The sequence below is a fragment of the Hemitrygon akajei genome, chromosome 15 (assembly GCF_048418815.1).
Source record: "Hemitrygon akajei chromosome 15, sHemAka1.3, whole genome shotgun sequence".
In the NCBI taxonomy this organism is placed as follows: Eukaryota; Metazoa; Chordata; class Chondrichthyes; order Myliobatiformes; family Dasyatidae; genus Hemitrygon; species Hemitrygon akajei.
The window spans coordinates 65,813,542-65,839,131 of NC_133138.1; the positions used below are offsets into that span (position 1 = coordinate 65,813,542).

General features: G+C 39.5%; 1 protein-coding gene across 3 annotated transcripts in view; it reads right to left on the minus strand.

Moving 5' to 3' along the window:
* Window positions 1-5,031: 5,031 nt before the first annotated feature.
* nsg2 (neuronal vesicle trafficking associated 2) overlaps window positions 5,032-25,590 on the minus strand; it is an 85,454-nt gene continuing 64,895 nt past the window's right edge. For all 3 annotated transcript variants that reach the window (XM_073067698.1, XM_073067697.1, XM_073067700.1), the window contains exons 4-5: window positions 18,077-18,187; window positions 5,032-6,177 (exon numbers count right to left, since the gene is read on the minus strand). In XM_073067698.1, coding sequence (XP_072923799.1) covers window positions 5,974-6,177; window positions 18,077-18,187 — 315 coding nt within the window. In that variant the 3' untranslated portion in view covers window positions 5,032-5,973. The remainder of the gene's footprint in view (window positions 6,178-18,076; window positions 18,188-25,590) is intronic.

Sequence of the window (25,590 nt, forward strand, 5' to 3'; positions counted from 1 at the left end):
AAAGGGTGAAGAGAAAAGACAGAATGACCAGGAAGGGAAGGATCCTTGATTATGTCTGTTCCCTTGCCAAGGCAGTGGGAACTGTAGACGGAATCAAATGAGGGGAAGCTGGTTAGTGTGATCGACTGGGGTGCCTTAACTTCACTCTGCAAATTCTTGTAGTCTTGGGCTGAGCAGCTGAGAAGCAAGAATATAGGTGAGGCCCTTGTTCCCCTGTTGCTAGCTTTGGCATGGCAGAGGAGTGGAGGCCCTTGTTCCCCTGTTGCTAGCTTTAGTGTGGCAGAGGAGTGGAGGCCCTTGTTCCCCTGTTGCTAGCTTTGGCGTGGCAGAGGAGCCTATATGTAGTGGGCATTGCAGGAGCGGCTATACTTAATTAAAAGTTTGAAGAGATTTGGCATGTCAAAAAATACTCAAAAACTTCTATGGCTGTACCGTGGAGAACATTCTGACAGGCTGCATCACTGCCTGGTATGGAGGGGCTACTGCACAGGATTGAAAGAAGCTGCAGAAGGTTGTAAATCTGGTCAGCTCCATCTTGGGTACTAGCCTACGAAGTACCCAGGACTTCCTTAGGGACCAGTGTCTCAGAAAGGCAGCATCCATTATTAAGGACCTCCAGCACCCAGGGCATGCCCTTTTCTCACTGATACCATCAGGAAGGAGGTACAGAAGCCTGAAGGCACACACTTAGTGATTCAGGAACAGCTTCTTCCCCTCTACCATCCGATTCCTAAATGGACATTAAATCTTTGGACACTACCTCTTTTTTAAATATACAGTATTTCTGTTTTTGCAGTGTTTTTAATCTATTCAATATATGTAATTGATTTACTTGCTTATTTGTTATTATTTTTTCTCTCTCTGCTGGATTATGTATTACATTGAACTGCTGCTGCTAAGTTAACAAATTTCACATCACATGCCGGTGATAATAAACCTGATTCTGATTCTGACATAGGAAGTAGAAGCCAGATTGGGTAGCACAGCCTTGAAGTCTGCTCCACTATTCAATAAGATCATGGCTGATCCAATTTTGACTTCAGCTCCACTTTTCTGTCTGCTCCCGATCACTGTTGTCTCCCTTGGAGTCCACTGATCTGTCTATCAGTCCAAGCATCAACGTGATCCTTTCTTTCTTTATTCATTTATTCACAGAACATGTCCATTATTGACAGGTTGGGTATATATTGTCCATCCCTAGAACTACTGAATTTTACAAGGAAGTTAGGAGTTAACTATTTCAAAGGGTCTGGATACAGATATCAGTCACATCAATTAAGGACAGATTTTCTTCTCCAAAAGACATAAATAAACCAAATGTGTTTTCTTTTTACAACTGTGTATTTGTAGTTAGCCATCATTAATTCATCAGCTGAATTTAGTTACTTAAAGTTTAATTCCCCAATGATGGAATTTGAACTCACATCTTGAAATAGATAGGCACAGCTTTGGATAGCAATGCAGTGACAACAACACTCCTACCCTTCCAGAATCCTACCACGATACTGCATTTAGATGTTCAAGGAATGATGGCCCTTGCAATTTGTATATACAGGGAGCCATTAGAAACACAGCCTTTACCCCACCCACCCAGTGAAACCACCCCAACAATTTAATATTGCTATTGGCAAGACCAATCAGGTAATTTGCTTTTATTTAAATAGTTAATCTGCCAGGTTCCATTCTCTGTATTAATTTCTAACTTCAAATCAATGTTATTCACAACTAAACTCAGCGCCATTCGGTGCTCAACCATTAGAGGCCACAATGATGAGCTGTGTTGAAGAATTATTAATGGATGAAATTAGACAATCAATAATTGCACACATAATTCCAGTCAGGGATGAACTTAGATACATTATTATTTGGATGTTATACAAGTCTTGCGCTAGAAGGTTCTTCCTTTCACCAACTAAAATGCTTATCTTTATAAAATGAAATTCATAAATTAAAATCAAATCTTTTGTGTGCAGCATATATTACTTTTTTTGTAATGTCATCCCCACCCTAACAAATGAGTATCTCTTTTCTCCAAAAACAACTTCCATGCACTTTCTCATATTTTCTTACAACCTGGAAGAGGTCATTTGACCAATTAGGTCTATACCGTCTCTTAGGACTTCTTGTCACATGATCTGTTCTTTCCTGTATGCTCACCAACTCTCTCCTGTTTCACCTACACTGGGAGCAATTAAACTGTCCAACTAATTTAGCTACATATCTTTAGGATTTGGGAAGAAACCGCAGCACATGGGGAGAACCCTATCTAGGCAAAGGAACAACACCATACGTCACTCAAGACAGCACCTGTGGTCAGAACTAAATTTGGATTGCTGGAGCTACACTCACAGCTTGTTGACCACTCAGGCGTGAAAGTATCAAAGTTCTTACCAGTACAGTCAGTATCTTTGCCAATTTAACCCATTGTACTGATTGCATTGGCCACTTTCTTTACCAGCATGCCAGACCAGCCTGTACTGATTAACCTTTCTCTTATTTCTTGCACATCTTACACTTCTCCCATTTTACGTGTGGAAAAAGCACACTGAAATGTACGCACAGTAAGTTGTTAACAAAAATTGGTCATAAATTTAACAATCGAGTTAGAGAATATCCACTTAATGAAACTCCCTATAACAAAAGCAAATGTTGACAATGATACGTTTTTGGATTCAGAGCTCCACGACTAATTGGAGATGTTCTTCATAACACAGAAGCTATTTTTTGACTGTTTTACATCCTGCAACTCCCCACAGAGAGAAGAGGGAGGAAGAAATTGCTTGCATGATGAATGTCATAATTGGAGTCTAGGAGGCACAAACAATGTCAGGAAAACTTACAACTTTGGCAGTCCAAAAGAAAAAAATACTGTCAGCAGGCACTCGATGATTTAAGAAAGTTTGAACACAATGGGGCAGAAAATGGAATAGAAAATGCAAAATAATGCCGGAACATTCCACCAGCTGTCTCTCATCACCAGTGTGAGGAGACATACATTTGAAATGCATATGTAGGAATACAAGCACATTGGTTTAGCAGGGCTTCTGTTCTTTATAATTTTAGTATTTACAATTTTAAATTGTACACCATTAATATATATGAATCTTTTTTAGTAAATTGTTAAAATAGTATATTCAGTAGAAAGGATAGGAAATTGGCTCAAACACAGAAAGCAGGAACAGTCCTGGCTAGCAATTTGAGATATCTGCAAGAATGGGTGCTATGTTAGTGTAGCAGTTAGCACAACACTATTACAGCTCAGGGTGTCGGAGTTCAGTGTTCAATTCCGACACCATCTGTAAGGAGTTTGTACATTTTCCCCATCACGCGGTTTCCTCCCACAAAGACATACTAGTCAGTAGGTTAATTGGTCATTGTAAATTGTCCTGTGATTAGGCTAGGGTTAAACAGGTGGGTTGCTGGGTGATGTAGCTCATTGGGCCAGAAGGACCTGTTTTGTGCTGCATCCTTACACAAATAAACAGTGTCATGTCACTATTACTTAGATATGAGAATGTAAGGCAAAAATTATAGACTTGCAAGTAACGCAAATTAGAATGCAAAAGAATATGGATGACTTAGGTAGACTAGTACCAGAATATAGAGAAGCTTTAAGTGATATATATGTGTAGAAAGAATAAGGAGTCAGCAGGGCAGATCCTCATTTTTGACATTTTTTTTTATACTGACATGAACTTGAAAATCATCACAAACATCCCCATTCCAAACACCTGCATTGACCTCAGACATGTTTCACCCTGCTCCCCTCTGCTGCTTCGCCGGTCTCCTCACTGAGCCAAACAAGACAGCCTGATTTCCCGCTCGCAGACTGCGAAGTTGGCCGAAAGCGCCAGCACCACTTTAAACATGGCACTCCAGTAGTCCCCAGACAATGAATGGCAGACAGCACTGGCTGAACTAGTAGAGAGTTTATTTTATTAGATATTAGTTTTAATGTACTCGTGGATGATGCATTTTGAGGTAAATATAACATCAGTTTTTAACAGGTAAGTGGCTGTGAATGTCAAATAACCAGTGAGTCTAGGAAAAAGGCATTGGTAACTGTCAGCCATTTTGCAAGCACTGCTGAGTGCCTGCACTAGGACAGCCTATGTGCTGCATTCAGCCATATTCAAGTTTTAGAGGCCAACCTCTGGAGAGACAGGGACAACTGCAACAAACAGCAGGCCTAGAACAGGTAAGTCTGCTCCAATATTAACTAATAATGTGCAGCAAGAGGGATTGAAAACGGAAGTGCATTTTGAATGTGTTATTAATAAAGCGTATTGGATCCTGAGGTTCTGAAGTGAGACTAGAGTACAATGCAGGAAAACTGCGTTGAACCTGTCGAAAATGTAACTGGTGCATTCACATCCAATTCTGGTCATCTATCTTTAGGAAGTAGAAGCAGAAAGGATTTATTAGATTGATTCCAGGGATGAGGATTTCAAACATATGACTGGAATTCATTCTCTTGGGAATAAAGGAGACCTCGAGGAGATTTAATTGGAACATGCAAGAGCATGACTGATTTGCATGTCATAAATTGAGAGTGCTGTTCCATTTATGGGTGATTACAGGATCACAGATTTAACATTTTGGGCAAAAATTATAGGCTGGTGGGAGGGGGTGGTAGATTTTTATACAGTATATCTGGAATTAAGTAAGTAGGATTTATCAGGCTTTAAAAGTATTTTATCATCTTTACCGAGAAAAGGGATTTATTAAGTTTGTCAAGGATGCTTGCATAGCCTTATCCGTAGTATTCTTAGATGAGAAGCTAATTTGGTGGAAGATCAAATCAATTGCTTGTTCTTTGACTTGCTGTATTGTTCTGCTTTCTCCATGATAGGGTTTGATGCAGGGGCATTCAATGCTTTGGTACAACTGTAGTTAAGGAAAGTTTAATACAAATATGGCAGTGCAGAAATGGACATTAGATCAGTGAAGTCATAGTTAATAGCAGTGAATGATAAAATATTTGCTCAATTTGTTTTATTTATGAACAGCGGAAAATCCAACAGAAAAAGATTGAAATGTCAGACACACCTAGCTTTATTTCTTCATCGGAAAAATCCCAAGAAACACAACCAAAAATACTTTAGTTTCTGCTAAATAGTGACAAAAATACACCACAAGGAGTTATAAATTATTCCTCTTTTTAACATTAGCTGAAAATCAACACTATTGACAATGATATATTACATGTGAAAACATAAAATGATACTGCACTTGTGTTAAATACTAATTACAATTCTCTACCAAGCTTCAGCTACAAATCTGATAATTCATGTAAAATCTAATGCTTAAATCCTCACACTGCATCCCTTAATATTAAGGATTCATATGTACAACACTTTATCCTTTTCCAAGCATTAGCATTGTTATAGAACGCAGGAACTGCAGAACACCTATGTGACTGCAGGTGAAGGAGAAATATGTTATCAACTGCTCATCAACCAAAGGCTGTGTTACATAAGCTTATCTTATCTCTTTTACTCCTAGAAAAGTGCAGCCATGAAGGTGAAACATTATATGATTATAAGTGTACACGTTAGCTAAACGTGCAAAATTTCATGCACATAAACTGTTCATGCGGGAAATGCTCTATTCCAAAATATGATTAAGTGTGCACTGCCTAAGTCTTCAGCAGAGAGGCTCACTGGACACTTGGTGAGATTATTCTTGAAATTCAATCAAACAATAAGAAGTTATTGACGAAATGTTTCTTCAAGTTACCTATTTAAAAATGAGTTTATAATATGAACTGCAGCAACACCAAACATGCCTTTGTACAAAAGAACTTCAGAATCAATTACAAATCAACAAAGACAAGGGACAAAAGAACAACTATTGTATGTTCCAAATACTGCTTCATTTTGGAACTGCAACAACAGTCCCATTATTAGCAATGTTAACATCTTTCACTTGGTTTTATGTTTTAAAAAAAACCATCACCATAGGGGAAGTTGCTCAGTGACTGTCACTGGTTGAGGATTTTGAATCATGTTCTGCTGGCTTCTCAGCTGATGTAGCAGGCAGCCATGGAGAAACTGATCGGGAGGTGGTCTGTTTAGCCAGGCTGTAATGGCTGATGACTGTGTAGAACCGCCCTCGGGAAGTTGAGTCTTGTGCTGAGTAGTAGGCTTCAAGAGATGCTGGTATACAGCGTTTATGCTGTCAGGAGGAAGAAAACATAATTAGCATTTCTTGGATAGTTTTGCCATAATATAAAACTAATTTAAATAAAAGGTATTTAGTTTTCCAGCAGAGAATTTCTTGCACAACTACAAACAGCATAAGGGTACTCAAATGTTTTGTCAAAATTACATGGTTTTGCACAAGTCGAAATAACAGTTCCAGTCGACAGAACCTGTACCAAGTGTAATAATGAAAGCCAAAAACAAGACTGCTGTGATACCCTATGTTGAATTTCAATAGAATCAGCTGATACAATTATGATTTCCAATTCTTTTTGAAATTTGCTTTCAGAATGTGGGTCACAAAGACCATTCGTATTGCACTTTTCCAAAATGCCTTGAAATGCAGTGAATTTTTTCCTTAAAGTATAGCAATTATTGTGATGATGTGGTTTTTGCAAAGGTATCCCAATGGTGTTAGGTCTTAGAATTATAGGACCAGGGGCAGTAGAACACATTCACTGAAGAATGTTGGTTTACCTAATGGATTTTATAATATTCTGCCCACTTTCATGATATCGTTTTGGCACCTGCCTTGAAAGCAGACTTATTTAATCTAGTTTCATAATTCACCACAGTTGGGTTTGAACTTATTGATCAAAGGGCTTCAACTAAAAAGCCTTCACAGCCTTGAGCTCTTTGTGGATAAGACACAGAATTGTTTTTCTTTAGTAGTTTGGCAGACAAAAATTATAGCATCCTGTTGCTGATCAAAGAAAAACAACATAATGTTCGATCAATTTCATACGGGAATAGAAAATTTGTGTGGCTTTGCTTACACATTTTGACTTACATAAATACAAACTGTGCACATTTTAGAGTATTTTTTTCATTCTTCCAATATATTCCCAGTGGCTATTAATAGTGACAACATCATTTCCCTTAGCTAAATAACACAGTAGAAATGGCAACCTAGTTTAATTTGAAATGACATAATTCAATGATGTAAAATCAACAAGAATTAGATGTGATTACACATATGGGAAATGTAGCATGTAATTGCTTGCGATCAGCACGAGGTACAGCATTGAATTAAAAAAATAATTTCAGTCTATTAAGAAAATGTCCGATTATACAATACCTGAATCAACTACATTATTTTTAAACAAATCAGAATGTCACAATCTTTTATATTTATGTTTAGTCAAATAGAAATAATTCACAAATTTACAATGTAATGTGCCCCATATTTATTTGGTATCACTAATATAATGTAACATTGCATCATATTGTAACTCTTGATCTTTGACATTTAGACTTTTTACATGAGCACTGCAAATCCTCAAACTAATTTTCCATCACTTCTGCTCAAAACTTCATGCTCAGATTTTATATCTGACTCCAGATATAGCAAGCCACTTGCTGCTAAAAAGTACATATGACCACCATGGACAAAGCGCTTTGGAAAAGTATTGCATGCAAACTAAAACTGCTGGTCAAATTTACTTGCAGTTGAACCAAAGAAAGCAACAATCAAGCTGGTAGGAGTTTAACCTTAATTTCTCTTTCAAATCCTTGTGAAAAATTAAATGTAATCGTCATTTTTCTCTCCTTCAAGGTGGGGTTTCAGCTTGGACTTTAGGATAAAGACAAACTCTGTACAGGTAAGTGTGAAGAGATTAGAAAACAGGTTTCTTGAATTCTCTGCAGCATTTAATGGCATGGTTTTATAAGTGGGGTTCTTGGTCCACAAAAGAATTTAAATGACAGAAGCAGTCAGAAAGCCTTTAAGGGCAATGCCTGTGGAAGCCTGAGGTGAATGAGTAACAGAGAAGTGTAATTGAAGTGTAGCCCAGATCATGATGAACTGGGTAATACCGGACAGTTGTCAAGGGAGGAAAAGAAATGGAGCCGAGTTTTGATGGATAACCAGTAATGGTGCTGGAAGATGTGCACCTTAGGAGTACCCATATCAATCTCATACAGGCATTCCTTTTGAATTGCAGGAAATGCTGTTCAATGGTTTCTGAGTCATAAAGATTAGCACCTGTCAGGACTCTTAGCAGGTACCAAGCTACCACCCCCCACCCTTACTTTCATCCACCTTCCTCATTCCCCTTGTTCTTACAGTTCACTTTATTCCCTTTCCTATCTTTCTATCCTCATTTCTTTCTCTCTCACCTTCTATTCCAAGGAAAGAAACCTCACTGAAGTGCCAAAAGTTAATGCACTCTGAGGATATCCATCATGATGAGTGACTTGGTAGCACCACCACTGACCAAGCTGCCAGAGGCCTGAAGGATATATTTGTCAAGCTCAATCTGGGGCAGTAGTGAGTGATCCAGCATGAGAGATAAATGCCATCCTCACTAATTTACCTGCTGCACCTCTCCATTACATCAGTTGGAGAAGTGATCACTGGACCCAACCTCAGGAAGACAGAATCCCATCTTCATACTGAGGATACTCTCCATCTATACTACTGCAGTAACGCTAAAGGATGCAGAACAAAGATATCTAGAAGGTGCTGACGACTACCAGCAGCGGAGCTGTACACTGCCATAACCTGAATGTTCATGGCCCTGCACATCCCTCATTCTGGCCATTACAGTCAGAGCAGGGGATCGATCAGTCCTGAAGAGACTGGAAGCAGTACCAGATGAACCTAAAAATGAGTCAACTTAATGAAAGTGAAACAGAGGATTACAAGTGTGCTGAAAAACAACTCAATAGACTGAGCTAAGAGTCTCAAAATCAAAGGACTGGGCCCAGGATCTGCAGCTCCTCCACGTTCTGCCATCAATTGTACTGGACAATTAAGCAACTGATGGCAGGTGAAGGTTCCAGGAATATGCCTCTCTTCAATGCTGGCATGGCTGAGCATGTGTGAAATATTTGCAACCACGTTCAGCCAGAAGTACCAGGCCGATGATCCATCTCTGCATCCACTCGAAAACGCTACCGTCACTGAAAACAGACCTCAGCCAACTTGAATCACTTCTCATGACATCAAGATGCAGCACAGTACCAGACACAGCAAAGGGGATGGGATGAACCAACATCCTGGCTGTAGTTCAGAAATCTGCACTGGAACTAAATAAACCTCAGGCCAAATTGTCCCAATTCAGTTACAATGCTAGCATCTGCCACATACTGTGTAAAATTTTCTGGGTTGCTCTCTTTACAAACAAGTATAAATCCAATCAAGTTACTTACAGTCCAATCAATCTACTTTCCCTCATCTGTAAATCAATGGGAGACATTGTTAACAGTGTTATCAAGCAGTCCCTTTTCTTTGCTAACCTATTGATGTCTGGGTTTTTCCCAGCATCATATGACTTCAGAATTTATCACAACCCTGGTCTAAACAAGGATCAAAGAGCTGAATTCAAGAAGTGAGATGAGGGTGACTGCCTGTGACACCAAAGCAGGAGTTTTCAGAGCATGGCATCAAAGATACCTGGTAAAACTGAAGTCAATGTCACATCAATGCAGAGACAGGTCAATGATTGGAGTCATACCTAATACAAAGGGTAATAACTGTGTCTGTTGGAAACCAATAATCTCTACGCAAGACATCATAGTCATCTGGTTCAATAGTAACCATCCTTCCAGAGCTTCAAAACCAGTGTCCAGCTCCTCTGCAAGTGGCGCAGTCCACTCCAGCAGGCATCAAGACCTAACAGTTTTCAACTCACTCTGCTAAGTGGCCATTAAGCTTAATGTCACAGAAGGGCCAGACAAAACCCATCTACAACTAGGAAGGATCTAAACATTTACTGGTAGAGTCTCACACCATCACTAGGGTTTCAATGATCAGAAACTCAACAGGTCTACCAGAATCAATATTGTGCTTACAACGGCAGGCTACAAGTTAGGTATCCTGTGACTCACATTCTGACACACAAACAGCCATTCCAATATTAAAATGGCACATGTCAGAAATGTAATGGAATACTCTACAATTGTGTAAATGAGTGTAGTTCTGACAACACTGAAGAAATTGAGCATCATCCAAGACAAAGCAGCCAGCATCCTCGACATTCAATTCTTTGCTAACACAGTGTGCACCATCTGCAAAGTTTACAACAGTTCTTCTTCCAGTCTAATCTAGCTGCAAAACAGCAGCCACTGCCATAAGGAATAGCAAGAACATAAGGTCCAAGGTCCAAGTCCCTCTCCAAGTCGCACAACATCTTGACTTGGATGTACGTGAGCATTCCTTCATTATCATTATGTCTAGATTCTGGAACTCGCTTCCCAAAAGCAGTGTGGAACTACTTTCAGCAGGAAATGGTCAATACCTTTCTTTCAAGGAAGGGGTGATAGATCCTGAGCTTCCACCAACACCACTCCTCAACTGGATAAAAAAGCTACAGGCATGTTGACAACACCAATGATAAAATGCGTTGACTCCATTGATTAAATGTGATGTTGAGGCTACAAGATTGCCCCCAGCTCTTGTGCTTTGTGTCTGTGAACTTTGTGGTGATCTTCCCCACTAACATGATGAACTGAATACTGAGGCTTTGGGCCATAGTGTGTCATCGAAGTTTAATTCTCATTTCATATATGAATACTCATGAATGCAGCCAAATGACACAAGATGCAAAGACACAGTACCAACAGTCAAACATAGTAAGCGCACACAAGATCACAATCATGTAATAACTGCCCACCTACCCCCCAAGCCTACCACCCACCCCGGGCGATGCCATGGTTTGACGCATACAAGTCAACAAACCTATACAGGTGCCTATCAGTAAAAATACAACAACATTGAGTATGCATATATATGTAGTCCAAACCCCCCCAGCCCATTGATATCATCTGTCGACTGGCCCCCAATGCCCACTAGGTGACAGCATGGCTTTGAGGCCCAGTCCTCACCCTGATGCCCGACTCCCACTAGGAAAATCTGTGGCTTTAAAGTTCGGTCCTCACATATATAGATTATTAGTAAAAACACAACCAGACACTTTGTATCACTTGTGTGTGAATTGGAAATTACTTGGCAATGTTTTTAAATACATGTTACATTTTCACTACAAACGCTACTTGGGTATGGTTATGCAGAGGAATGGCAAGTTTCTGTTCAGAGTATTTCACATTTTAACTTGTGACTCTTTAACATTGTCTATTCATCCAGCCCCAGAACCCTCCATTGGCCCAACTGCTGTGTAATTCACTCATACTCTGTTTAATAAATACAGATAACATTTTATTTCTGCATCATTGACAAATGTGTACCTTGTCAATGATGCTGAATACAATGATGTAAGGAACCTTGGTTCTCTACAGATATTGGAACTCTGATAAAGAAGAGAGAGATGTATGACATGTATAGGAAACAGGGAGCAAATAAAGTAATTGAGGAGTATAAAAAGTGCAAAAAAGACAAAGAAATCAGGAGGGTTAAAAGAAGACATGAGGTAGCTTTGGCAGTCAAAGTAAAGGATAACCCAAAGAGCTTCTACAGGTATATTAAGAGCAAAAGGATAGTAAGGGATAAAATTGGTCCTCTTGAAGATCAGAGTGGTCAGCTATGTATGGTACCAAAAGAAATGGGGGAGATCTTAAATGGATTTTTGCATCTGTATGTACTAAGGAAACTGGCATGGAGTCAATGGAAATAAGGCAAACAGGTAGTGAGGTCATGGAACCTATACACATTGAAGAGGAGGAGGTGTTTGCTATCTTGAGGAAAATCAGAGTAGATAAATCCCCAAGACCTGACAGGATATTCCCTCAGACCTTGAAGGAGACTAGTGTTGAAATTGCAGGGGCCCAGGCAGATATATTTAAAATGTCGGTATGTACGGGTGAGGTGCCGGAGGATTGGAGGATAGATCATGTTGTTCCATTGTTTAAAAAAGGCTCTAAAAGTAATCCAGGAAACTACAGGCCGGTAAATTGGACGTCGGTAGTAGGTAAATTATTGGAAGGAGTACTAAGTGATAGGATCGAGAAGTATTTAGATAGACAGGGACTCATTAGGGAGAGTCAACACGGCTTTGTGCGTGGTAAGTCATGTTTAACAAACCTATTAGAGTTTTCTGAGGAGGTTACAAGGAAAGTGGATGAAGGGAAGGCAGTGGATATTATCTACCTGGACTTCAGTAAGACCTTTGACAAGATTCCTCATGGGAGGTTAGTTAGGAAGTTTCAGTCGCTAGGTATACATGGTGAGGTAGTAAATTGGATTAGATATTGGCTCAATGGGAGAAGTCAGAGAGTGGTAGTGGAGGATTGCTTCTCTGAGTGGAGGACTGTGACTAGTGGTGTGCCACAGGGATCAGTGCTGGGTCCATTGTTATTTGTCATCTTTTCAATGATCTGGATGACAATGTGGTAAATTGGATCAGCAAATTTGCTGATGATACAAAGATTGGAAGTGTAGCGGACAGTGAGGAAGGTTTTCAAAGCTGGACCAACTGGAAAAATGGGCTGAAAATGCCAGATGGAGTTTAATACAGACAAGTGTGAGGTATTGCACTTTGGAAGGGAAAACCAAGGTAGAACATACAAGATAAATGGTAGGGCACTGAGGAGTGTAGTAGAACAGAGGGATCTGAGAATACATATACAAAATTCCCTAAAAGTGGCATCACAGGTAGATAGGGTAGTAAAGACAGCTTTTGTTACATTGGCTTTTATAAATCAAAGTACTGAGTATAAGAGTTGGAATGTTATGGTGAGGTTGTATAAGGCATTGGTGAGGCCGAATTTGGAGTATTGTGTGCAGTTTTGATCACCGAATTACAGGAAGAATATTAATAAGGTTGAAAGAGTGCAGAGATGGTTTACAAGGATGTTGCTGGGACTTGAGAAACTGAGTTACAGAGAAAGGTTGAATAGGTTACGACTTTAATCCCTGGAGCGCAGAAGAATGAGGGGAGATTTGATAGAGGTATATAAAATTATGATGGGTATAGATAGAGTGAATGCAAGCAGGTTTTTTCCACTGAGGCTAGGGGAGAGAAAAACCAAAGGACATGGGTTAAGGGGGAAAAGTTTAAAGGGAACATTGAGCGGGCTTCTTCACACAGAGAGTGGTGGGAGTGTGGAATGAGCTGCCAGGCTCACTTTTAACATTTAAGGAAAACTTGGACAGGTACATGGATGAGAGGTGTATGGAGGGATATGGTCCAGGTGCAGGTCAGTGGGACTAGGCAGAAAAATGGTTCGGCACAGCCAAGAAAGGCCAAAAGGCCTGTTTCTGTGCTGTAATTTTCTATGGTTCTACGGGTACAACTGAATAGGGAATATGCTTGAAAAATCCTGAGGTTAAGTTGGCAACAAATACCCAGAGTGTTTTATCGCAGGGAATTTATGTTTTTACTTAATCAATCAGAAATGTGTTAATCAGCTTATCCTGCAAATGACTTGTCCTCCAAAACCGAAGGGAAAATCAAGTCTTGTAAGAACTTATGAAATTAGAGGTGAGCTGTTGGAATCTATTGTTATCACCCATATAGGTCTATGGTCAACTGAATCACATCAAAGATGTCTTAATTCCTTGTACTTATCCAAAATATTTTCCCCATGTCAGGATTGTGGCTAGAATTATGCCTTGGCTAGCTTTACATGAGTATATTTTAAGATAATGCTGTTAATCAATTCACATATACACAGCAAATTGTAAGCCAACCAAGGTACAAATCATGCATAAATTGTGATGTGATTCTATTCTTGGATGTTAGTGTGACAAAGCTTTCAATTGTACATCACATCTTTGATAAGTGACCTAGTTAAGTGTTGAATATATATATTGTGAAACCACATACCTTTAATTTTGTGAACTTAGCACTGAGAAATAGCAGGGCTGGAAAATTCTTGGGTTGGAATGGACCTAATGCGGGCACAAATGTTTGACACCTCCAAGTACATTCCATCCTTACTACAGTAACACAGCTCTACAACTTCACTGGAGCTTCAAACTTCATTAAAGTAGAACCCGTAAACCTCACTGGGTGCCAGATACATACAAAAGGCAAAATTAGGAAGGATCAAGTGTTCCTCCACCATTCTCCATCATCAACTTTATTCTCAAAGCTTCATCCTACAATCTGCATTACTCACGGAAAGAATTGCACAGGAGTATCTACAGGGTGCACAGCTGAGGTAAAAATATCTCAAAGATACTAAAAAAAGACATTGTTGCTTTTGACAGAGTATTATTTCAGTTATAAACATTCATCAATGGTGCTTTGGTTTAAATGATTGAAAGAAGCATTGCATTTCTCAAAGCTGCCAGATTCCTATGATTACAGGGGTAAATGATTCCACGTCATTGTGCATCCCAGTATCAAGATCATCAATAAGTGTTTAAACAACAAAAATTCTTTCCTTGACCAGCTATGCAACAAAGCAAGGATCAAGAAAGTATCCTGCTCTTCAGCTTCCTTCTTAGCCATCCTACTCAGCCATTGCCGCAACCTTCACAAGAAATATGCTATTGCATACTTTCTTTTTAGCAACCCCACCCCCTTCTATGAGGTACATTCAAACTTAGTGAAGATAAATGTGTTTTCCTATCAATTGCTGGAGCTAGCTATTTCATTTTCTCTTTAACAGATGTACATACAGGAAATTGAGGGATCTGGAGCATGAATATGCAGATGGAATGAGCTATAGATTCCAAAAGGCCTGTTCTATGTTTCTCTCAGTTCTGTCACTACAGATACAGGATACAATTTAAACAGCCTTTGTCCATTCCTTCCCGACTTTTTTCAAGGTACAAAGTCCCCAGCTGATAAGATTCATTCTCAGTGCTATGACAACTAGCTGGTTTCTGATGAGACCTCCACTTCAGACAGACAAACCCTAGCCCATTGCTCTTATATCACACTACTGACAGTCAAGGAATTTCCAGGACAATATTTTTGACTATTCAACCTTGCTTTCAAAACTTTGAACTTCTTGATAATCAAAACTCAAACTTCTAACATTGTTTAGCAGAAGTATTAGCTTAAGAGGATAAAACATCTGTGTCTGAAATTGAATAAAACCAGAGGAAGAGGCTTATAAAGCCTAAGGATTGGAAACACTCAGTGAATAAGAACCAAGAAGCTGGTTTTAAAAAAGCAAAATACAATGAGTGTGGATTGGCCAGATTCTTAAAAAGCTGGATGTGCTTCTATAGATATTTAAAATGAAAAAGACTAAAGAGAAAATGTGAGGCATTTTTAAATCAGGGATGGGAGAATTTATAATGAACATAAAAGAAATGACAGAGAAATTAAACAACAATGGATCATTTATCAATAAAGGCAACAAAAATAGCTGCCTGAAATATTGAAGAATCAGAGTTCGGACAAGAACGAGAGAAATGAAGAATAAGCATCAGTCAAAACCTAGTGCCAGAGACATTAGTGAGCTAGAAATTTAAAAATCCCAGGTACCTGGTGATTTACATCCCAGTGTTTAGATATAGGAAGGATGTTCATCACAAACTCCTTGGGATTAATAAGACTTAGTGAATCCTCTAATTATCAGCTTCCAAAATTCTACAGATACTCAAATTATTCTTTTGGATTGAAAAGTAGCAAATCTAACCCCACAATTTAAGAGAGGTGGAAAACAAAAGACAGTGAATGAATAATGTTACGCCTAATATCAATGGGTGGGAAAATGTGTGATCTACTGCATAATGGATGATGCAATTATAGAACATATTGAAATAATTAATAGGATAGAGTGAAGTCTCCATGGCTTTATGTAAGGAAAATATGTATGACTAATCTGCTGGAGTTCGTTAAGGACATGACTAGAAGAATAAATCAGGAACCACCAATAGGCTTGCTGTGTTTGAATTTTCAGTAGGCTTTCCATATGGCCTCACAGAGGAGGCCGTTCCACAATGTAGTATTGGGAATAATATATACTGTATGTAAGAACTGAGAATTAGTTATTGAGCAGAAAGCAAACAGTGGAAATAAACAGGCCTTTCACTGGTTGGCAAGCTTTGATCAGTGGGGTGTCACAGAGATCAACATCTGGGCCCCAGCTAGTCACAATCTACATCAATGATGTGACTGAGGTATCATGTTCCAAATTTGCTATGATTCTAAATTATCGATACTGAAGCTAATATGTAACTAGGAGGGATAATGTAGAGATTGAGGGGATATTGACAAGCTGAATTAATGAGTAAGAACACAGAGAAAAATATAAAACAGATGAATGTGAAATCACCTCTTTAGTGCATAACAGGAAAACAAGCATTAGGGAGTCAATCTGATTCAGTGAAGACTAGTTCCAGGGATGGCAGATTTGTCATACAAGGAGAAATGGAATAGATGAGCCTTTTATTCTCTAGAGTTTATAAGCCTTGCTTGATATATCTGCAGGCTGGCTTTCAGTAACTTGTTATGTGTACTGATGACATCATTGTCGCTGGTCAAATTAAAGGTGGTGACAAGTCAGCATACAGGAGGGATACTGAAAACCTGGCTGAGTGGTGCCATGACAATAATGTCTCACTCAATGTCAGAAAGAGCAAGGTGTTGATTATTGATTTCAGGAGGAGGAAACCAGAGGTCCATGAGCCAGTCCCTATCAGAGGATCAGCAGTGGAGAGTCAGCAAGTATTAAACTCCTGAACATTATCATTCAGAGGATTTATCTTGGGCACAGAATCTAAGTGCAATTACAAAGAAAGAATGGCAGTGTCTCTCCTTCCTTAGAAGTTTGCAAAGATTTGGTATGACATCTGAAACTGACAAATCTCTATAGGTGTGTGGTGGAGAGTATATTGACTGGTTGCATCATGGCCTGGGATGGAAACACCAATACCCTTGCATGGAAAATCCTACAAAAGTAGTGGATATGGCCCAGTCCATCAAAGGTAAAGCCCTCCCCACCATTGAACACATCTACACCGAGTGCCATCACAGGAAAGCAGCATCCATCACCAAGGTCACCCACAATGCTTCTTGCTGCGCCATCAGGAAGGAGGTACAAGAGCCTCAGAAACACATCACCAGGTTCAGGAGCAATTATTACCCCTCAACCATTAGGCTCTTGAACCAGAACGGATTAACTTCCCTTGCCCCATCACTGAACCATTCCCACAACCTATTGACTCACTTTCAAGGACTCTTCATCTCATGTTCTCAATATTTATTGCTTATTTATTTATTATTAATATTTTTCTTTTGTATTTGCACATTGGTTGTTTGTCCATCCAGTTGGGCGTGGTCTTTCATTGATTCTATTGTTTTTGTTGGATTTACTGTGTATACCCAAAAAAAACGAATCTCAGGGTTGTATATGGTGACATATATGTACTTTGATAATAAATTTACTTTGATAATAAGTTTCAAATATAAATGTAAACATTAATTCCACCTTCTCTTTCACTATTCAACAGATTGGATGCAGGAACAGTGGCTCCCCAGGCTGAGAAGTCTAGAATAAATGGCTACGATCCCAGAATAAAGGGATGGGTAGTTAAGGACACAGATGATGAGGAATTCTTTCATTCAAATGGTGGTGAATTTTTGAAATTTTCTACCTGGAAGGCTCAGTCATTGACTTTGCTTGAAGCAAAGGATATGGGGACAGTGGAGGAAAATGGATCCTATGTAGAAGATCACCAAAGAATTGAATAGCAGTACAGTATCATGGGCTCAAATGACTTCTACTTCTTATGTTACATTTGAATCTTCTTTATGAGAACAAACATGCAAATATAATCTTACTTCTGATAAAAATATTCTTACACAGAATCTTCCCCATGCATGAATAATTTTGTGATAAAAGATGCATTAATTAATTAATTAATTAATTAATCATATTTTGTATTTTTACATGCAAGGTATGATGTAACTCAATAAAAAATGACAGGTGACAGCCATTGCTGACGACTCCAAAAATCTACGAGTTATTCATACAAGAACAAGATGGAATCATTCCACAAACTGCAACCGTACCTTATACACAAATCCATCTGGGCAACTGTGATCGTAGGTGAAGGCTTTGTATACCACGAGAAATACAATGCAGGCAAGAAATGCAAGAGCAAGAAAAATGAGTATGGTAACCTGTAACACATAGAAAAAGTGACAGCCAAATGTTAACTTCGAAATTCTTAGTTGTTCATTAGCATCTTAAAATGGAATTTACTGCTTTAACAGTTTTCATGACTCTTGTATTCATACTTTATGGTGTGTTCAATAAAAAGATGCCCGAGAGCCAATTAACAATCTAACACTAATCAGAGGCTTCTTGAAGAAATATTCTATTGCCAATATTTACTGTCATTCAATCATGCCCAATGGCAGGCTGCTAAGAACTTCAACTTTTATTACAATATTGGAGAATTTTATCAAGTCATGAGTACATCAGTAAGCAACATACAATGTCATCAAGAATTTCTCATAAGAGGATATCTTTTAAATGAAATTTACTGCAAAGCATGTAAAGAATTCACACTACCTAACTGAAGACGTGCTCATTATATTTTCACCTGAGCAGGACTTGCTTATTCATTAAAGCATGCATTCTTTTAGTAATAACATTTTTAGAAAACGTGGATCACATCTAGTATTATCTCACAATTTTATGTATGGTTGACACTTGACTTATTAGTGTCTGGGTACCTTTCACCAAGTGATTATGTAGCTCAGTATAAAAGGAAATGAGGCCAAAGTTTATAGACAATCCACAATCTACAGTTAGCTACAAGTTCAACTCACAGAAGCACTTGCATTGGTCACAAAAAAAAGTAATTGACTTTTCTTCTTGCCTTCTTATAAGCCTGCTTCTGTGTGATGTATGTTCACTAATCAGAACCTTATGTAAAAATCTCCTCAATCAGACACAACCTGTGCCTTTCCGTGAGACTCCGCAGCGTAATACAGAATGGTAGCAGGTCCTTCAGCCCAACTGGTCAACACCAACTATCACATCCTTTCTGCTTGTCACAGTGGTCCATGTTCAGTCTGTAACCCTCAAAGCTCCTCTCCCCGGGTACCTTTCCAAATGTCTTATAGATGTTGCAATTGTACATGCTTTGACTACTTCCTGTGGAAACTTGTTGCGGGTATTCACTACTCTTGAATAAAGAAGTTATGTCTTTCAATTCTCTCCCCTCTCATCTCGTGTCTGTGCCCTCTAGTTTTGGACTCCCAACCCTGAGTAAATGACTAGGACAGTCCACCTTACCCCTATACGCCATGATTTTATATATTTTTATGACATCATCATTCATTCTCCTGTGCTCCAAGGAATAAAGATCCAGCATCGCCCTATAACCCAGGTCCTCTAGTCCAGACACCATCTTCCTAAATCTCTTCAGCACCCTCTCCAGCTTGACAAGGCTTTTCTTATTAACAGGGTGACCAAAACTCTGCACAGTACGCCAAGGGCCTGCCTGCACATATATTTTAACTTTCTAACTCTCACATTAAAATGGAAACAGGGAGTTTAAATGAAGCATTATCATCAGAATACAAAGCAATACAAAGGAATGCTTAAGACTGACGCAAAGCTCAAAACTGAATCTGTAGTTTGAGTTTAAGCAACTTGCAAAAGGCTGCAGCGTGAAAAACTATTGAGTTACAGAAAATGTCCTTTTTTTCATCTTCTGCTTCCTCTTTGCATTACCCATTTCCTTTCTGCAAAAAGACTGAAGAGGACCGGGGCATAAATCTTAATGAATATGAGATACTGTTATTCTCAAATAGAAAATGAAACAATTATTTGCCTGTCTGAAGCTATAAGTACTTTGGCAACCTACCCGCATGATTTATATGTAACAGTTGGACAAATGTGTGTGGAAATGCAAAATGCTCTCTCTTGGGTTTTTCCTTGCTCATTAGCATGTTTTACAAAATTCTTTGAACATTCAGAATATAAACACTGACATTCACTCAGCTAGGTACAAAAGCAAACAATTCCTTTATGCAATATTTGATTTTAATTTATAGTTTATGTTAATTGGAACTTCAAAACTGAACTGCTCTTAATTGTTTTTGAAGTAATCCTCATTAGCATAGTAAGGGTTAAGTACTTTTCTACCAAAATAACAACAGAAACATCTGTGACACTAATCTTTGGAAGGTGATTTTGTAGGCATGCAGTTTCCAATATATAAATGGATTTTCCCTGACAGAGGCTTTGGACAGTAACTGAGAGAATGAAAGAAGCACATCAATTACACACCGCAAATGTCACTTTCTATAGTGTGATAAAGCCAATGCACCTCAGACCGTTTTCCCATCTATCTAACTGTAGCAATGAAAGGTCAGCAGCAAAGAACTAAGAGGTCAAGACCTTTAAGAATTACCAGCTAACAGTGATGACATTTAGAACAGTTAATCCAAGCTGTCAACCAACAGGCACTGTAGTGCTAAGAAGAGAATTCTGTGCTGCTGGTCTATATTTTTGATGAGGACATAACAATTTATCAAAAGAGACTAAGGGCATTTGATTCCAGTGCCTTTGTATCCATTAATAAAGTCATGTCCTTTGAAGCAATCCTTGTAGAATCATTTAAATATGGCTACCTGACACAGAAATTAGTTAAGATCCCTCTTCATCTCATTGCTTGAGAAATTGACAAAGTTCTTTTATCCAGAAAGAATTTAAGTATGAATGCAAAAACATCTAATTTTTTTTTATTTCACTGTTAACTATCTGCCAATTCTGCAGCCAGCTTAAACTGATCAAAAGAATGATGAAGTGACCAGTGAAGTGAAAAATGTTACCAGGCAAAATATTTAATCAATGAACTGTTTCCTTTTATGTGTCAGAGGTAGATGATTCCTGCTGGTAGTAGGTACTGCTCAAGTTCTACATAATACCTTAACACTGTAATTCTTCTCAAAGCAAGATGACGGGATGGCCAAAGGGCCACTCAGTTCTTCCTGAACAGTGGCTTAACCAGATTCTCCGCCACCACATTCATACCGGCTGAACTTGTTCTCACTCTATTGGAGTCATCTACTGCATCTGATGCTCCCGGTGTAGCCTCCTGTATACCGGTGAAACCCAATGCAGATTGGGAGACCTCTTCACCAAGGACCAATGTTCTGTCCGTCAGAAAAAGCAGAATCTCCCAGCAGCCACCCATTTTAATTTCACTTCAACATATCCCATTCCAACATATCAGTGCATGACCTCCTCTACTGTTGTGTTGAGACCACATTCAGGTTGGAGGAGCAACACCTTATATTCCATTTAGGTAGCCTCCAACTTGATGACATGAAAATCGATTTCTCAAACTTCCAGTAATAACCCCCTTCACCATTCCCACTTCCCTCTCTCACCTTACCTCCTTACCTGCCTAAAATCTCCCTCTGGTGTTCCTCTCCCTTTTCTTTCTTCCATGGCCTTCTGTCCTCTCCTATCAGATTCCCCCTTTTCCAACCCTATATCTCTTTCACCAATCAACTCTTCTCTCCTATCAGATTCCTTCTTCAGCCCTTTACCTTTTCCACCTATCACCTCCCAGCTTCTCACTTCAACTCCTCCCCACCACCCATTTGCCTTTTCCCTCACATGACTCTACCTATCACCTTCTAGCTTGTACTCCTTCTCCACACCCCCCCACCCACTCATTCTGGCTTCTTCCCACTTTCTTTCCAGTCCCGATGAAGGGTCTGGCCCTGAATCATCGAATCTTTATTCCTGCATACCTCCTGCATTTCATATGTTACTCTGGATTTCCAGCATCTGCAGAATCTCATGTTTACTATTTGCTACTTTCGCTCTCTCGGGTGGATTGCACCTGAACTGGAGGGGAACCAATATCCTGGCCAGGAGGTTCACTAGTGCTGCTTGAGAGGGGTTAAACTAGTTTTGGCAGAGGGATGAAACCAAAGCACCAGGTCAGAAAATGGAGGATGGAAAGTAAGGTATAGATGTCAAGGCCAGTAAAGCCAGGCAGGAGCAAAGCAATATATATGATGGGTCATACAGTTTGAAGTGTGTATAATCCCAGAACTATGATGTTGTGGCCATCACAGAGACTTGGTTGACAGAGGGTCCGGAATGGGCAGTTAACGTCCTAACATTTTGATGTTTTAGAAAAGATAAAGAGAGAGGTAAAAGAGGGGAAAGGGGAAGTTGCACTGCTAATCAGAAACAATATCACAACTGCACTCAGAGGGGACGTAATGGAGAGCCCGTCCACCTAGACCAGAGGTGTCGAACTCAATTGCACATGGGGCCAAAACTCAAAGCACACTTTAGGTCGCGGGCCGAACAGGATAAACATTTATTGAACACACTAAAACTAAACATTTTTTGAACATAAATATGAATAAAAACAGACAGGAATATAATTCCAGAAAAAATAAACTAAAACTTTAAATAACTTAAATATTTTGCTCTCCATAAAAATATCTCCTGTCAGTATTATACAAGTTAGAAATATGAGCATGCTGCAAAAAAACCCTGAAAATATAAATAAAATTTGTGCTTTTCAGCAAAAGTTAAAACAACAACAAATCAAAACACTCAGTTTTCTTTGCTCTTATGCCGTTTTGTCAGAGCTGGATGCTTGGCATCTTTTCTTAGCAATAAGTTCGTTTAGGTTTGGTGTAAGGTTCTGTGTTGTGGAGATTCTCAGGATGGACTGCAGGTGTTCATCAGTGAGACGACTCCTGTGTGATGTTTTGTTAATCTTCATCACTGAGAAAAGCTTCTCACACAGATATGTGCTACCAAACATGCACAAGGTTCGAGCCACATGTAGACGGAGCTGAGGCATTGCTTCAGGAATGGAGCGAATAAACTGTACTTTGTCGTACTTTGCCTTTAGTGTCCCATTAGACTGCAGCTCTATCAGCTCCATCTGAATCTGTACAGGTGCAGTTTCCACGTCGAAGGCAAATGGGTTGCGAAGCAGCTCGAAATTAATTTTTTTGTGCTTCAAAGTCACCAAAGCGCCGTGCGAACTCAGTGCGAAGAATACCGTTGTATACAGCAACAGACGCTTGACGCGGGAATGTTCCCGGGTAGCCTATCGGCAGCTGTTGCGCTGCATTATGGGATCTGTAGTTTGTGTGTTATCAGCGCTTCATATCGCCGGGCCATTAATAATTAAAATAATAGATCTATCTAAAATGATCTCGCGGGCCGGATATAATTGTACGCCGGGCCGGATATGGCCCACGGGCCTTGTGTTTGACACATATGACCTAGACTATATGGGCCAAAAACAAAAATAGGAAGGGTACAATCACTTTGATGGGATTGTACTATAGACTCCCAATAGCCAAAGGGACACTGAGAAACAGATATTCAGGCAAATAAAGGAAAGGTGTAAAATCAAAAGGATTGTTGTCATGGGAGATTTCAATTTCCCCAATATAAACTGGGAACCTCTTAATGGAAGAGGTCTAAATGTGGCAGAATTTGTTAGGGGCATTCAGGAGGATTTTTAAAATCAATACGTAGATAGAACCAATACTAGACCTGCTGTTAGTTAATGAGCCTGGTCAGGTGATCGACCTTTCAGTGGAAACAAAGTTTTGAGATAGCTATAGATAAAGATCTGTAAGTGTTGATGAACAGAGTGATCTTGCTCCTAGCTTCCTAAAAGTGGTTATAAAAGTTGATGGGGTGCTTAAGAAGGCATATGGCATGTCTGACTCTATTAGTTGAGGCACTGATTTCAGAAGTCAGGAAGTCATGTTGCAGCCTTATAAAACTCCAGTTAGACCACATCTGGAGTACTGCATACAGTTCTGATTGCCCTGTTACAGGAAGATTGTCAAGATTTTGCAAAGGGTACAGAAAATGTTTACTAGGATGTTACCAGCATTAGAGGGCTTATGCTACAACAAGAGGTTGGACAAACTTGGGTTGTTTTCTCTGAAACAGAGGCGGCTGAGGGCGGATAGAGGTTCATAAGATTATGAGAGGCATAGATAAAGTAGACAGACAGCATATTTTTCCCAGGGTTGAAATATCCCAAACCATCCCAGAACTTTCTACATCCAACAAATCACTTGCTGTAACTTCCACCATTTCCAAAGGGATCCTACCACCAAACATATCCTTACCTTACCCCAATCACCCCACTTCTCGCAGGAATCACTCCCTCTGTCATTCCCTTGTCCATTCATCCCTCCCAGCACTTCCGAAGGCAATAACTGCCCACTCATCTCCTTTCAGGGCCCCAAACAGTCCTTCCAGGTGAGGAAACAAATCTGATGGGGTCATCTACTGTGTCCAGTGCTCCCAGTATGGCCTCCTCCTCTACATCAGTGAGACCCATTGTAAATTGGGAGACCACTTCATCCGCCAAAACAGAACATCCCAGCGGGCAAACATCTTAATTCCCAATTCCCAATCTGACACGTCGGCCTATGGCCTCCCCTCTTCTGTCAAGATGAGACCACCCTCAAGGTGGAGGAGCAATACTTTATATTCTTTCTGGTAGCCTTCAATCTGATGGAATGAATATCGATTTCTCCTTCCAGTAAAAAAAATTCCCTCCTCATGCACTCTTCTTCTTCTTCTTTTTTTTTTAAATTTTTTTAATTAGTTTTTCAAAACATTTTACAAAATTAAAAACCCCAAATCCCAATGAGGAGCATTAATACAGAGCAAAGTTAAGCATACAATAACAATATGCTACACAGGAAGAGAATTTAACAAAAAAGCACCTAAATTAAAGACAAGTGAGCTTAGTGTCCTCCCCAAACCCCATAACACAAGAAAAAAAAACAACTCCAGACCAACCACCACACAATATAGAGAGTATAAGTCCGGACAGTCAAACTTCCAGACTGTGAATACACTTAGCAACAGAGGATAATAATGCCTACTACCAGAGAAAAAAAAGTGAGCTGAAAGCAAGGGACTGAAAAGAAAAAAAAACCCTAGTCAAGAGGAAGGTTATGAAAGTACTCGATAAAAGGCCCCCAGATCTTATGGAACTTTAAATCCGAATTGAGAACTGAATAATGAATTTTTTCGAGGTCCAAGCAGGCCATAATGTCGTTAAGCCATTGCGCATGAGTGGGCGGGGCAACATCTCTCCATCTAAGGAGGATCAAGCGTCTCGCCAGGAGAGAGGCAAAGGATAGTATTCAGCATTTGGTCGGACCCAGACATAAATCTGTCTCGCCCCAAAAACCGAACAGAGCAATTAAGGGGTTAGGTTCTAGGTGCTGATTCAGAATACCCGATAGTGTAGTGAAGACATCTTTCTAGAATTTCTCCAAGCTAGGACAGAGCCAGTACATATGGATGAGAGAGGCCACGCCCCTCTTGCATTTATCACAGAGCGGACTAATGCCAGGGTAGAATCGAGATAGTTTAGATTTAGACATATGGGCTCTATGAACAATCTTAAACTGTAAGAGACAATGGTGAGCACAAAGAGAGGTTGAGTTAACCGATTTGAGAACTGAGTCCCAGCTCTCCTCGGATAAGGAGATATTTAAATCCTGCTCCCAGGCCATTTTAATTTTATCCACAGGGGCCCGTC